The sequence below is a fragment of the Brachycentrus maculatus genome, unplaced genomic scaffold, assembly GCF_059751285.1.
Source record: "Brachycentrus maculatus isolate JH-2025_06_01 unplaced genomic scaffold, ASM5975128v1 h1tg000268l, whole genome shotgun sequence".
In the NCBI taxonomy this organism is placed as follows: Eukaryota; Metazoa; Arthropoda; class Insecta; order Trichoptera; family Brachycentridae; genus Brachycentrus; species Brachycentrus maculatus.
This window is the reverse complement of record NW_028281019.1, coordinates 258,420-272,989: the sequence shown is the minus strand read 5'-3', so window position 1 is coordinate 272,989 and position 14,570 is coordinate 258,420. Positions and strand designations below refer to the sequence as shown.

The 14,570-nt window shown below is 29.4% G+C and overlaps 1 protein-coding gene across 1 annotated transcript in view; it reads right to left on the bottom strand.

The window, feature by feature from the left end:
- LOC148305616 (dipeptidase 1-like) overlaps positions 1-14,570 on the bottom strand; it is a 213,542-nt gene that overhangs the window by 25,785 nt on the left and 173,187 nt on the right. Inside the window, exon 2 of the mRNA XM_088266417.1 lies at positions 13,908-13,952. Coding sequence (XP_088122543.1) covers positions 13,908-13,952 — 45 coding nt within the window. The remainder of the gene's footprint in view (positions 1-13,907; positions 13,953-14,570) is intronic.

Sequence of the window (14,570 nt, the reverse complement as noted above, 5' to 3'; positions counted from 1 at the left end):
ATTTTAAATTTTATAATTAAAATGTAGCTTTGTTTTAAAATCACGGTAAGTATTTTATTGTAACTAAATTATAATGTCTATCGGTTTTGAAGCTAACCGTTTCTTTATCAAAACTGATTAATGCTATGATTAATACTAATAATCAGTCTTGGTAAAGGTAAAACCGGTAGACATTATAATTAAGTTAAAGTAAAACATTTATAGTGATTTTAAAATAAAGTAACATTTTAATTAAATTACAATATATTCATGGAGTTTATCATTAAATAAAAATGAATATATTATGAATTGTTGATTACAAGTTTATTGTATTTTGTATGTGCAAGGTAATTTATTCCTGAATATAAAAGTAAATAGTCGTTTCGTACATTAAAACTTTTAACTTCAATAAGTTGTTTCACGTGCAGGACGAATTGAGATAATGAAGTTTCCTAACGAACTGCTAGAAACAGTTTTACAAACACAGGAAGTATTGTATATGTCACTATTTAAAACAGCTCTTCTATAACGATGGGACGGGATTTACAATTTTAATCATTAATAAGAATTAAAATAAAATAAACTTTGAAATGTTGTCAAATGGGTAAAGATAAGGGCAAAAGAGTTTTTTAAAAGATATGTATTCGAGAAAAAAATAAGTATTAAGATGGTTTGGACATGAGGACTAGAGAACGGTGTAACAGATTTACGAATAGAATGTGGCTGTAAGTAGAAGCCGGAGAAGGTCAAATAAGACATGCTGTGATCAATTACTTCTAATCCTTAAAATAATACAGTTTAAGAGTAGGAATAGCGAACGTTCATGTGCTCGTATAAGGAGATACTCGTATTAGTATGTGGAAGTCGCGAACCAAGTCTATTAATGAGTTTGACAATTTTATTAATTCTCTGCTTACCTTGACGTAAAGTGGCGTGATCATATGTTTGTTTGTAATATAATGTGTAGGCAAAACATTTCAGATATTTTTATGTCTGTAAAACTCACTTAACAAAGACAATTCAATCGTTTTTTCATACTATGTTTCAAAATGATGCGGAATGGATCGAAACACGTGTCACAATAGATTTCAAGAAATACATAGTGGTATATACCAAATAAAACATAAATCAATAATGGATGGATATTACAACAAAGTGACTTCCGAATCAATAAATGATAAAATATATTTCATGTATTATATGATATATATGATTCGAATATGTTTCCTATTTTTAATGGTATCGTATTTCATCTAAAGTTTATAGAATGTTTTGCAAGCTGCTTTAAAAAATAAGAACTTCCGTAATTGCAACAACTAATGAATGCCCGAGAGATAAGTAATATTTAAATGTCTTCCAGGCTACGACTTGTTGTATATAAGTAAATATACATGTATTTTGCATTTTATTTTCTGTTTTAGTTATAATAAACAGGAGCAAGCTCTCTCCGCTTTTTCAAAGAAGATTGCATCAGTAATTAAAAACAACGCTACTCTGTCGAGCAGGATGCTAGACTTGTTTGTTACTGGAAAAATTCACTTTTTGACTAATTACTTAATTTAATGAAAAAAGCTTAATTCGCGGAATTTCAACAGAACTTTAAGACTCATTTCCCTAGAATATTGCGCATTGGTTATGTTTTAACAAGCAAAAAGCCTTTTGTGGTTTAATCAATTAATTATGTAGGCAGAGATTTAGTAAGACCCAAAGGCTAAGATTTATTATTTTTTAATTATAAATTTGGGAATAAATATTATGTTTATAAAGATCTTTTGAACAATAATTAAGAAGTAGCATTATCCAACCAAAAAACATCTTAAATATTTAACATTTTCTGAACGGTGTGTCAAATAATACCACGGGGCTATGGAGGTTAGTAGTGACTCAATTTAAATACACTCCTACATATTTTTTTCAAATTAATGTGATAATTAATATTATGAAACAACAACTTCAAAGCTTTTCCACTTATACTACCATTTGATGATGATGATGGTAACGATGAAACCCGGACGTCTGTCAAATAAATAGTGATTTCATTTTATTTTTAAACACTATAGTAGAACCGTCACTCTGGTTGTGATCCGACCGTTCTCCAGCTTTTACTTTAGGATACATATAATTGATTTTTAGAGAAGTATTTTTTACTTTAGGTTAAACAAACAAAATAATTATCATTTGTTTGTATTATTTAACTGCTTTTTAATAAAAAAACAGCTTTTATACGGTTTATTGCCATATATTTAATAAATATTCATACGGTCATTTTTAGGTTCAGAGATTGATTATTTGACATTGAATTCATATTTTTCTGTACTTTCTGATAATCTGAGCTTTTCTGACCTTGAATCAATTCCAAAGGTAACGAATTAAAAGGGTGCTCCTGTATACAATATGTAGTTTCACCACGAAATGTAAGTACAAAATTAAAAGTAAAGAATTTTTTATTTATTACTTTTTTTTATTTCAACGGAATTTTTCGAAAGCTTTGACGAGCTTAATTATTTCACAAAAAATATTCCTTATAAAGGAAAAGGTAGAAAAAAGCCACGAAGAATTTAGGCCCGACTCTTTGATCTTTCTGCAATGAGTTTTGCAATGGCGCTGTACGTTTTCTGACGAGAATAGGGGTGTGAGGTTTGGAGAAGGCGCATTTTGGAGACCAAAGAGATGAAATATTAAACGAATGCGTAGAAAGTCGGAATTAAGAAATATTTTTAATATCTGTATAATCGGCAGCAAAGGAGGGCGGGAGGTTTTCGCAACATTTTTGAGAGATAGAAGTTTCATCTTACATGTACAAATTCCGTTATATTTATTAAAACGTATAAAAAATTGCAAAAATAAATAATAATGTCGACATAATCTGCGATTCAAGAAGTTAGTCAATGGGTTCTTAACACTATGTTATTAGTAACTTTATTTATTACTGAAATTGTAAATATGGTTCAAAGAATCAATGTGTGTGTGTGTGTGTGTGTGTGTGTGTGAGTGTATGTGCCTGTGTGTGTGTAGGTGCTCGTGTGTATGCGTGTGAGTGTATGTGTGCGTGTGTGTGTGTGTGCGTACGTGCGCGTGTGTGTATGTACATATGTTTTTCTTTATGTAATATTGATTTTACTTCTTTATTTGTTTTATTGCAATGTTAATTATTTTACTCATTTTGATGTAATATATTTTACTTTTTTCACTGTTATTTTATGTAATGTATATATCATAGGAGCTTAAGAGGCTTTCAATAAATGAAAATATTGTAAATAAATATTTAAAAAAACAATAATCCTTTTTGTTATTAAATTTAATTATTGCATTGGTAAGTTGAAATAATTATTATTTTAATTTTAATAAAAATATACAATTAACTACAAAACTATCATGATTCTAAAATTGATGATGAGAGTTGACTGAGATACAAAGAGCTCAAGAAGAAATTTTCCGGTCATACATTTTTTTTCAATATTTATCAAACTATATTTCATACCCAAGAGTACCCATTAGTACCTTTTGAGTTGACCTTTTGATGTAACTGTAGACGTAATGATGATTTATCGAGCATTTGACAGTTCTCCTCGAAATAATTTGTCCAAATAATGTGTTACGTCAGCCAGATGACGTCATGTCGCTTTAGCAATCTGTGCCCAAAGTACTTTCTTCGCCATAACAAATTGTATGAAATAATATTCAATATAATTTGTTACACTGGTGAGGCTGTTTAATGTTTTTGCTAGTATATAAACACACACACATACACATTTTGTCCACTAAGGAGATGACATCTCAAAATAGACGAAGAGTATGGATATTTACAGGACTTACATACAAACTATCGAAGACTGGTGTTACATTCACCATACTACCCATGATTGACAAGCACAGAAATTCAGAATTCAGATATAAATATAAATTTATAAATACACACATATATATATATATATATATATATATATATATATATATATATATATATATATATATATATATATATATATATATATATATATATATATATATATATATATATATATATATATATATATATATATATATATATATATATATATATATATATATATATATATATATATATATATATATATATATATATATTACAGGACTTACAAACTATCATAGACTGGTGTTACATTCACCATACTACCCATGATTGACAAGCACAGAAATTACATATGGTAGTATAAATATACATGCTAATATAAGATAGCTGGTACTTAGTAAGGTAAGTAGGTGCTGATTGCATTTTTATATGTCACGCGGGTAAGTCTATATGGAAGGCACTCCCCATATATGTGTGTGTGTATATATACATAAAATAATATACGCACATACATTGAATGCAGTTGAAATGCGTTCCATTAGACGAATGTGTGGCAAAACGTTGTGCGATAGATGTTCGAATGGTGATATAAGAAAAGAATGCTTGACTTATATAAGCATTTTCGGTAAAAGTAAAATAAGGTTTGTTGTGATGATTTGGGCATGTGTATCTAATGAGTGAAGAAAGAGCAGTTAAACAAATTTATGAGTCGAATGTGGTTGGTGATAGAAGCAGACGAAGACCAAAGAAAACTTGGAATGATCACGTATTTCAAATGCTTGAATGTGTTGTCAAGTCAGGAGTTGGAATAATCATCTGGTAAGTATGACGAGATATATGAATGTGAAAGAGGTAAAGATTGTTTGCAAAAACAGATTCTATTTTCTCTGCCTACCCCTATGGGGAAACGGCATGACAGTTAGTTAGTTATTTGGTTTAAATATAAACAGTCAAGTTGACAGTGTCAACCATGAAAATCGACCATTCAAATTGTATTGCAAAAGTTCGCTTATTATATGAAAGTTTCAAACTTAAACTTCGAATAAAAGTATGGTATCTCCGTTCTGTTGTATTCAACGGTCGAAATCCGTCTGGGCTTTATAAGGCAGGTATTCACCACAGATTATGCCAAATTTCGACATTCATACCATCCAGAATATGTAGATTTCCCTCGAGATTATTTGGAAAACCTCTCATTGCCAACAAAAGTATCAACAATAATATTTTCACTTTAAACTATGATATTCTCATCTTTTTTTTTTACGTGGATCTGTTTAAAACACTTGATTTTAGAAATAAAAAATTGCGTTTTTTTAAGATTAACTTTTTTTACGCAGTCTCGCGTTGTTTTGACTCAGTAAGGTGAAATGGAAAAGAAAGAAAATATAAATTACCCATTTCTTATATGTTTAAATTCAGAATATTTGTGGGTAAACAATATCGTAGCAGCTGTCAAAAAGCACCCTATCTTTTTTGGTACTTTTAACAGATGGCGCTCTCATTATAGTCTTAAAAAATATAATAAAATTATAAACATTTTATTACCTATATTCTCTTTTAAAAACACACGAATGCAACGTTCCATCGTGTCAAAAATTCAAAGCAATCGGTGAATAGTTTTAGGAGACTAAAGATTTTGAAAAACTAATATTTAGATAGATAAAAACGCGCACGTATATTAATTTTGTGTCAAATGTTGAGATTCGGAGACTGTTTGATATTTGAAGGAAATTTGCTCTTATTAATATGTCTCTAGAGCAGCGGTCGGGGCACTTTACCACTACCCCAAAATATTTTTGCGTAAATCGATAGTACCCCCTCCCCCCGTTTTGAAAAGAAGACAATCAATATTTATTTAAAATAAAATTTATTTATTGAATTAATTTACAAGAAAATGAAAAAGAAAACACATGAAAATAGTAAATATGTAAAATTCAAGTTTTTAGTTTTTTTTCAGTTTTGGAGAAATGATGTTGCTTCATTTTTTATACAATTACTTCAAAATCGGGCCTTTTTTATATAAGAGCAGTTTGAATAGTCTTCAGCGTTAAATCGAATTCTGAATTGCTTAAGTTTGTAAAAATACTAACACGTTTATGAAATAGCAAACTAGAAAAATTTCCTTATTACCCCAAAAAAATCATGTTTCCCCATTTGGGGTAATTTACCCCGGTTTCTCGACCCCTGTTCTAGAGGTAAGTAATTTTTCTTATCTCTGAGATAACACAAAAATATGTAATAGCCAAAAGATTACAATAATGCATTTATACAAATGAAAAGAAAATCCGGTTGAATTATTACAATACCGTATTTCAATACTGTGTAATCGCACTAAGTAAAGAAGTTATTGGTTCCGCGATTCAATCTAAAGAAATAAATATTCATTAAGTTACGCTTTGAATACTTAATTCAATGCTTCTGAATTTTTCAGTTGGATTTTTTGTGGAGTAAAGTTTTTTGTATGATTAAGACCACGAAAAGGAATAAATCCACGAAAGATTACGATTTTAATAAAAAGTCGTTTTTATTGGAATAAATTTTGCTTTATAACTTGCAAAATTACTTTAGTTTAAAATCAATGAAATCTTTCAAATGTAGGTATTACATTCGACGACTGGGATGAAAGAAATGCCACTATTTAAAAAATTTCATAAAAAAACATTAATTTTTATTAAAATAGTACTAACATAATAATTTAAAAATAATAATAAAGTGTTAAGTAGAGTATTGAAATAATAATAAAGTTAAAAGAGATAAGAATTATCGATAAAATTAAGAAAGGTGTGTTGAGATGATTTTCGCATGTGAATCGAATGAGTGAAGAAAGAACAGTTAAACAAATTTGTGAGGCAAATGTAGTTGGTAATAAAAGCATAAGAAGACTTGGCATAATTAAGCATTTCAAATACTTAAAAATAGGCTGATATGTACGAAAGATTCGTGAATGCGGAAGAGGCGATGAAAGATTGGTGTGGCGCTTTATACTTATTACCTTCCCCTGGGGAGAAACGGCATGAGGGGTGCTAGTTAGTAAGTTACATATAATAAAGAATATTTTTTTATATTTCTGAACAAAGATGAAGAAAGATGGAAGTCAGGGTAACACTATTCAAATTTTAAATGTTGTGTATAATTGATGGTAAAGTTGAGTTATTTTATTTTCGCAGAGACCTTTTTTAAATGTTTAAATGTTTGGAGTCTTCCCGAATAAATGATTTATACTAATATGTTATGTGCATATATATATATATATATATATATATATATATATATATATATAAATATATATTTATATGTATATATATATACATATATAAATATATATATATATATATATATATATATATATATATATATATATATATATATATATATATATATATATATATATATATATATATATATATATATATATATATATATATATATATATTTAAAAAGACATATTGTATATAGCAAGGAATAATTGACATCTTTCGAGTCTATTTCTTGTTATTTGTCGATTCAATGAAGTATATTTTTTTTTTCAAATAATGATAATTTTAATGAAATTATTATCTTAATCAAATGAAGCGCTCACTTTATTACGGAACCATGTCAAAGCATTTTATTATCATAACAATTACTGAAACCCACTGAAAGTTGCCTTCTAGGGATTCCTCCTACAGTGCCTATACAGCCTTATTCAGAATCCACCTAGCACCTCATCCCCTATCACCACTGTCGCACGGTGCGTCATTCTATGCATACTTGAAGGACAAAATTATGGTCTAATTTATGAAATATTTGGTAAATATGTGTCTTTGCATTTACAAGACCCACAATGCACCTGTAATACACCTTACGACCTGTAATCTGGAATATATAAACTGAAACTTTTTTTTACAAAAAAGTTAGTAATATATATATATATATATATATATATATATATATATATATATATATATATATATATATATATATATATATATATATATATATATATATATATATATATATATATATATATATATATATATATATATATATATATATATATATATTATATATATTTTATATATAAATATATATATATATATATATATATATATATATATATATATATATATATATATATATATATATATATATATATATATATATATATATATATATATATATATATATATATATATATATATATATATATAACCTCTCACCGAGATTTTGATGTCTACTGGTGTCGAGACGTACCCGTCAATCATTTTATCGATGAATTTCGATAAATGTATCGATGGTAAAACAACTTTCAAAATACAATTTTATATTCAAACGAAAATAATGTCATAAATTGATTCGGCAGTCACAATCAGGTAAAACTTATCCATTTTTAATTTTTAAAGTTTAACTTAGTGAATACCACTATTTCTTAAAATCGAATACATAAAAATATATTGTAAATAACAATAAACTCGTAATTTACAATATGACAAAGACTCAAGCGTCTCCCCTTTTGTCTATGTTTCCACTGATAAGAAATAAAAAAGAAAAACTATAATAAAAATTAAACAAATAAATAAAAATAAGAAACAGCTCCTACCCCCTCTTCAACTTTCAACATCCCAAGGACCAAACTCTAAAGTTTGGAATTAGCTTCACATACAGTGTTTGAAAATGATGCGGAATGCATCAAAACACGTGTCATAGTAGATTTTATGAAAAAGTGATATTTACTAAGAAAAACTTTAATTTAAATAAAAAAGAGAATAATCTCGTACCCAAAGACCCACAGTGTGTCGTGTCGCTATCCGCAGAGTCAAATTTGCGTAGGCAGTTCTTGGAAATTCGTTCTCGAAAAGGCATCCAACATTATGATCTTTGACATTTGGGGAGAGCAAATACTAAATGTTAGTTTAAGTATATAAATTTATACACTTAAAATATAGCGACCTAAGAGTAACTTAAGGACCATGGAAATGAGATAGTAATACCATTTTGTTAACTGTGTCGTTATTTCAAAAAGGTAAAAATTTAACTGGCGGCTCACAATGGAGTCCTGGTTCCAACCCAAATGTTTGAAAGTTTGTAAGGATAAATAATGATAAAAGCAGACTGATGCCGTCTAAATGCAATCTCTCAGACGAATGTGAAGTAAAACGATGGATGATAGATGTTCAATTTGTGAAATAAGGAAAAATGCAAGGCTGAGGCTCAGTCATGAGTTTGTTTATAAGGTGTGTTGAGATGGTTTGGAATCGACAAAGAGTATTCACTATTCAATCGGGTTCTCAGAAATGCGAGGCATATTATCATAAAACTGTCAGGGCCATATATTATGTACATGTATTTACGAACTGGAATTACCTCAACTCTACTGCAGTAATCCGAAATAATTCCCATTAATAATAAGCCGTAACTCAAGAGCAGTTACACTGACCACTCCTCGTTATCCATGCATTGTTTGATCATTTGGATTCACAGAAATGTGCCGGCCAAAATGGAAATAATTAAAAATTACATCTCGTGTTTTCAGACAAACACGTGACGAATTTCAGAAAATTCTGCACTTTATTTTAAAAACGAAATGTCTCTGCAGAAATTTATAATTATATACTTATACTTTTGAGTGTGTCCAAATACTTGTTCACAAGTTTGGATTATCTTAAATTATCGAGTTATCTTTCATATTATTTTTTGACATCTCAACAAAGATGAAGAAAAATGAAGAAGTTTGGCCATTTACGGGGCTTACGACGGTCGTATCTCATTAAATAAAAAAAGGTGTTTTTTAAGGGTTTCTTGATTATGTGAATATAATCCACGATTCGGACCTCACACATAAATGAAAGAGTAAGTGCTAAATAATAAGGTTGCCTCGTTCCACCATAGATGTCTCTCGTGATGTCTATTGAATTCAAGAACTGTGTATAGAGATTTATCTATATATCTAGAAGTTCCAATATTTACCACTTCATATATTTTAAAAATTAATGATAATTTATATTAGTATGAAGTTTACTTTCATTTATAAAAGTAATTTTTTTTTCAGAACAGTCATCTAATGCTTCATTTAGCATATAAAAATGAGTTCATAAATTTGTGAGTCATCTGAAATTGGAAACTAAAATAGTAGAGCAGTTTTCAGGCTCGCTCAAAATTACTCACGTATAAATAATAACTCATATAGTTGAATTACAAATTTCGAAATTTCACGATGAAAATAACATAAAGTTTGCAGTATTCAGACTACCCTGTAGTCAGATCCGCTCATGAACAATTCAGGAGCAATCACAGTACATTTTACAACCCCTGTGGGTCGCATTTTTGCTCCATATTTGCCCACCCCTGACCGACCCTGCGCGTTGCAGGAAGCTAATGAATTTCGCCACGAAATAATGTCAAACAATCACAGAAAACCACCATTGAAAGCAATTTGTAGTTATTTCAACTTTGTATGCAATTTAAATCCGATGCGCTGAAAATTAATATGAATGTAGGATGCGGTATTCAAATAACATTTTACATTTAAAATGTATCAACTACTAATAAATTTTGTTTTGATGTGCTGATTGTATGGAGAGACTGCATTTATATAAATACCCTTCAGTGAGTCATAATTATAATAGAATGTAGTTGTCATATCGTAGTCATACAGGAGAAAGTGACCAAGTGCATTGTTTAACAGAAACGTAATCATTGACTATTTGCTATTTTACTAGCTTAATATTGTCATTAAAAAATCCCAAAGGATTTTAAACTTGGAAGTATAATTATTGACTTAGTTAAAATGACTAACTGCATTAATGTTTATTTTATTGCCATGCAAAAGTGACTTAAATGGCCCTCCTGAACATTTTACGTTTTGGTAGTTGGTTACTTTCTCCTGCACGACTACGATATGCTTGTTCATAAGCTTACCACTTTATACACTTGTGTAACATTCACCATTCTGCCCGTTATTAGACATCACACTCTTCACGAATTTTTGGTAGTGCTATCTTTACTATCGCTTTTAATTCTAATTCTTTACATTTACTACTCGCATGTGACAGGTATCCAAGACCATTGCATATACTTATACAACTTTTAAATGTGAATGCAATATGAATATTCAATAATGAACAGAATGGCAAAAAACAGTATATAAAGTGATTTCTTAAGCTAGCTAGATTCCAATTCATAAAACTAAATCCTGGGATACTCAGACATTCATTTTCTTTTGTATAAAATCGAAATTTCGTATAGATATTTCATCTCAAGTTGGGACACCTATGTATAAAATGAAAATTTCCCACATGGATAGGAATTCTTCTAGATTTTCTAAATAATATTTCATTGCTACGAGTACCCATTAGTTTTCGAGTTGACTTTTTATGTAATTCTAGGCGTAATAATGATTTATCTAGCATTTTATCGTTCCACTTGTAATTATTCGTCCAAATAATATAATATTATACATCAGCCTAAATGAGAAATAATTGCTTTAGAAATCCTAACTTTAAGTATTTTCTTTTCATAATAAATGGAATTTAAAAGAAAACTGCCTACACGATATATTTTTGAAGTGCAGGTTATATTTAAAGTTAAAATATAAACTACTGTAATAAAAAAAGTCAGAAAAATCCATGGAACTTAAGTTTAAAAATGTTGTCAAAAATTTCCACATAAATGTATTTATTTAGGTTTTAATCATAACTATCATGTCACAGTTTATTTATTGATTTGGCGTTTAATTTGTAGAACTCCATTTTAATTTAGGAATTAATTTTTAAATCAAACACAGATTTTTTGAGTCTACTATGTTAGTAGACTCAAAAAATCTGTGTTTGATTTAGAAATTAATTCATAAATGACATAGTATATATGAGTTCACAATACCCACCTACGTTAGAATGAGAGAGCTTTTATTTAGCAAAGACTCTTTTATTTGGATGTATGCAAAAGAACCTTGGGTTATTTTAACGTAGGTACTGGGATATTCCTAAAAAAATAATAATAAGTATTATGCAGCTTATAATTTGTGAAATAGTATTTCGGCACACACAAAATGTCGTGAGAAAATAAACAATCGTTTATCCGATAGTATGTGTAAATATTACATACATATGTGAAAATAAAAACAGGTTTTTTAATAAAAAATTCACAGGATTATAAAACAATGCTTTTTGAACATTCCTCCTCGTTTGAAGCGACAATAATTCAAGGATATGACATACGAATATTCCGTTCTACAAAACGCCATATTTTTCATCAAGAAATTAATTATCCTGGGAAAAAAACAATTTAAATGTACATGAATTAGCAGCAATTCCTGTTTATGGTAGTACGTAAAATTTCCACGTGAATATTTTTAGCGCGCTGTTTAAATTACGTAACGTTAATTAATAAAAGAGGGAACGATTTGCTTAACAGGGCTCGCTTAAAAATAAACACGAGAAATATTCTGGAATATTATTTATTATTATTCGGTTAAGCTTAATCCACCATCCTTAAGGACTAATAAGAAACCGTTGTTTGACTTAAGGGAAAGTAATTTAAAATCTCGTTAACATTTTCAACATTTTTGCAATTGAGCCTTCAACTCTAATGCATGGAAATGAAGCATGGTGTTGGTAAAAGGAGGATGAAAGTAGACTGAATACACTCGGAATGCGATTTCTCTGACAAATATGCGGTAAAACGATATTAATATTAGAATGGTGATATAAAGTAAGAATGCAAGGCTGAGATAAGCATTATCGATCAAATAAAGCATTGAATGAGATGGCTCGGGTATATGAATTGGCTGAGTGAAGAAAGAACAGCCAAACAAATTTATGAGTCGAATGTGGTTGAAAATCAATGCAGAGGAAAACCGAGAAAAATCTGGAAATATCAAGTATTTTAAATACACAAAAGTGGTCAGGCCAGGGAGTCGAAATAATCGGTGGGTATGTATGAGGAGATCCATGAATTTGAAAGAGGCGAAGATTGGTTGCAAGGACAAATTAGTGCTGCGTTCTGTTCTCTCTGCCTACCCCTGCGGCAAAGCGGCGTCGTGGTTAGTTCATTTATTCATTCTAACACTTATCCACACCCAATAGGGCATAAGGCACTGCGTCGTATTGACGCAGTGTTATCTTGATTGTTACTTACATGAAGGCAAGGTGATCACTCCTGCGCTTCAGGGACCAGTCCAGGGTAATATTAAATAAATATTACAGTGCAAAAATCACGAATATTTATTTTCACCCCCTTCGGTAATCGAACCCGAGACCTCCAGTACGGTAGCCGAGCGTGCTGACCATTATACTGGCGGTCAGTTAGTAAGTTAAAACATCTATAAACATCTCTAAGAGAAAAATGCAAATAAATATAATATTCTGTTTACTTATTTTCCACCCATAAAATTAGTTGCCACTAATTCGCTTGTCATTTTCAGTTTATATAAAAAATATAATGTTTGAAAAAAATTAGAAATTCAGTCGGTATAGGAGATGAAAAAATGTTTTTTTCTCGAAATATTGAAAATTTAATAATTTCTCATTTTTTCCATGTAAGTTTCTAAGCCACTTTTTTCCCCTACGTGACTTCACATTAATTGATGCGGTATTTTCTTTGCCAAATTACATGAATGTTGTATTTAGCTGTACAAATTGGAGAAAACGAAAAAAATGAAAAAATATTTTACAACTAAATTAACTCTACGAGCTTAATTTCGAAATATGTTAAAAATATTTTTGAATCGGTCTTAATAGTTATTTTTATATATAAGTTTTGATCATTTAGTTATCTATCCAAACCTACAATACAATCTGTTCGAAGTTTAGTTAAAAAAACTAATAAAATATTGATGTATAACATAGGTAAAGAAAAATGCACAAGATACAAAACATGTGTTTTAAAAAAAAATAAGAAATGTTTTTTTTATCGGTCTTAGGTGTTACTTTTATATATTTGATTTAAAATTTGTAGGTTCCTTTCCAAACCTATAATATAAATGATTCGATGTTTAGTTGGAAAGTTTATTTTATATATCTACCTACTGATTAATCTACATAGATAAAGAAGAATGCATAATGTAATGAAAAAATGTATATTGTATACGACGAACGACTTAAAAAAAATATTTCCGTACCTGACAGGTGGTAGTGGTCGAGTGCCCAGGACCCGGACAGCACATCTGAAAAAAAACATTAAAATTAAATATTTACAAAAAAAACTTTCATTCATTTAAACTTTACGAATTATTAACATGGGTTTTACTATGAAATCCAATGGATATATTTTTAAATATTGTATGTGTTCACGCATTCGTGTAAGCCTGGATGAAGTTGACATAAATAATAAGGGAGCGAAAAGGCAATTGAGATGATTTGGGCACATAGAGACGTACAGAGCTTGTAAACCAAGCGATTGCCATAGATCATCCTCGAAAAACATCTAGAGAAAGACTAAAAAAATATGGATGCTACAGAAATTTAACATTATTTGAAGGCATAGCCTAGGTGACGTTGTATAATAGAAGGACCTACAAACTAAGGTCGAGGAGAGCTGATCTCAACGGTATAAAAATACGATAATTTGGGATGGTGCCAGGAAGAAGATGTATCTCAACCTGAAATAAAATATTATATTGATATTAGTAATGTTAGTAAATAACCACTCACCGACTACTTCTGTCTACCGGTTTCGAGACGTACCCGTCTCTTCGTCAGGACATACACTACAATTTAACAATCATGCGAACAACACTACACCACACCCACTTAGTACTATTCACATACACTATCACTACACA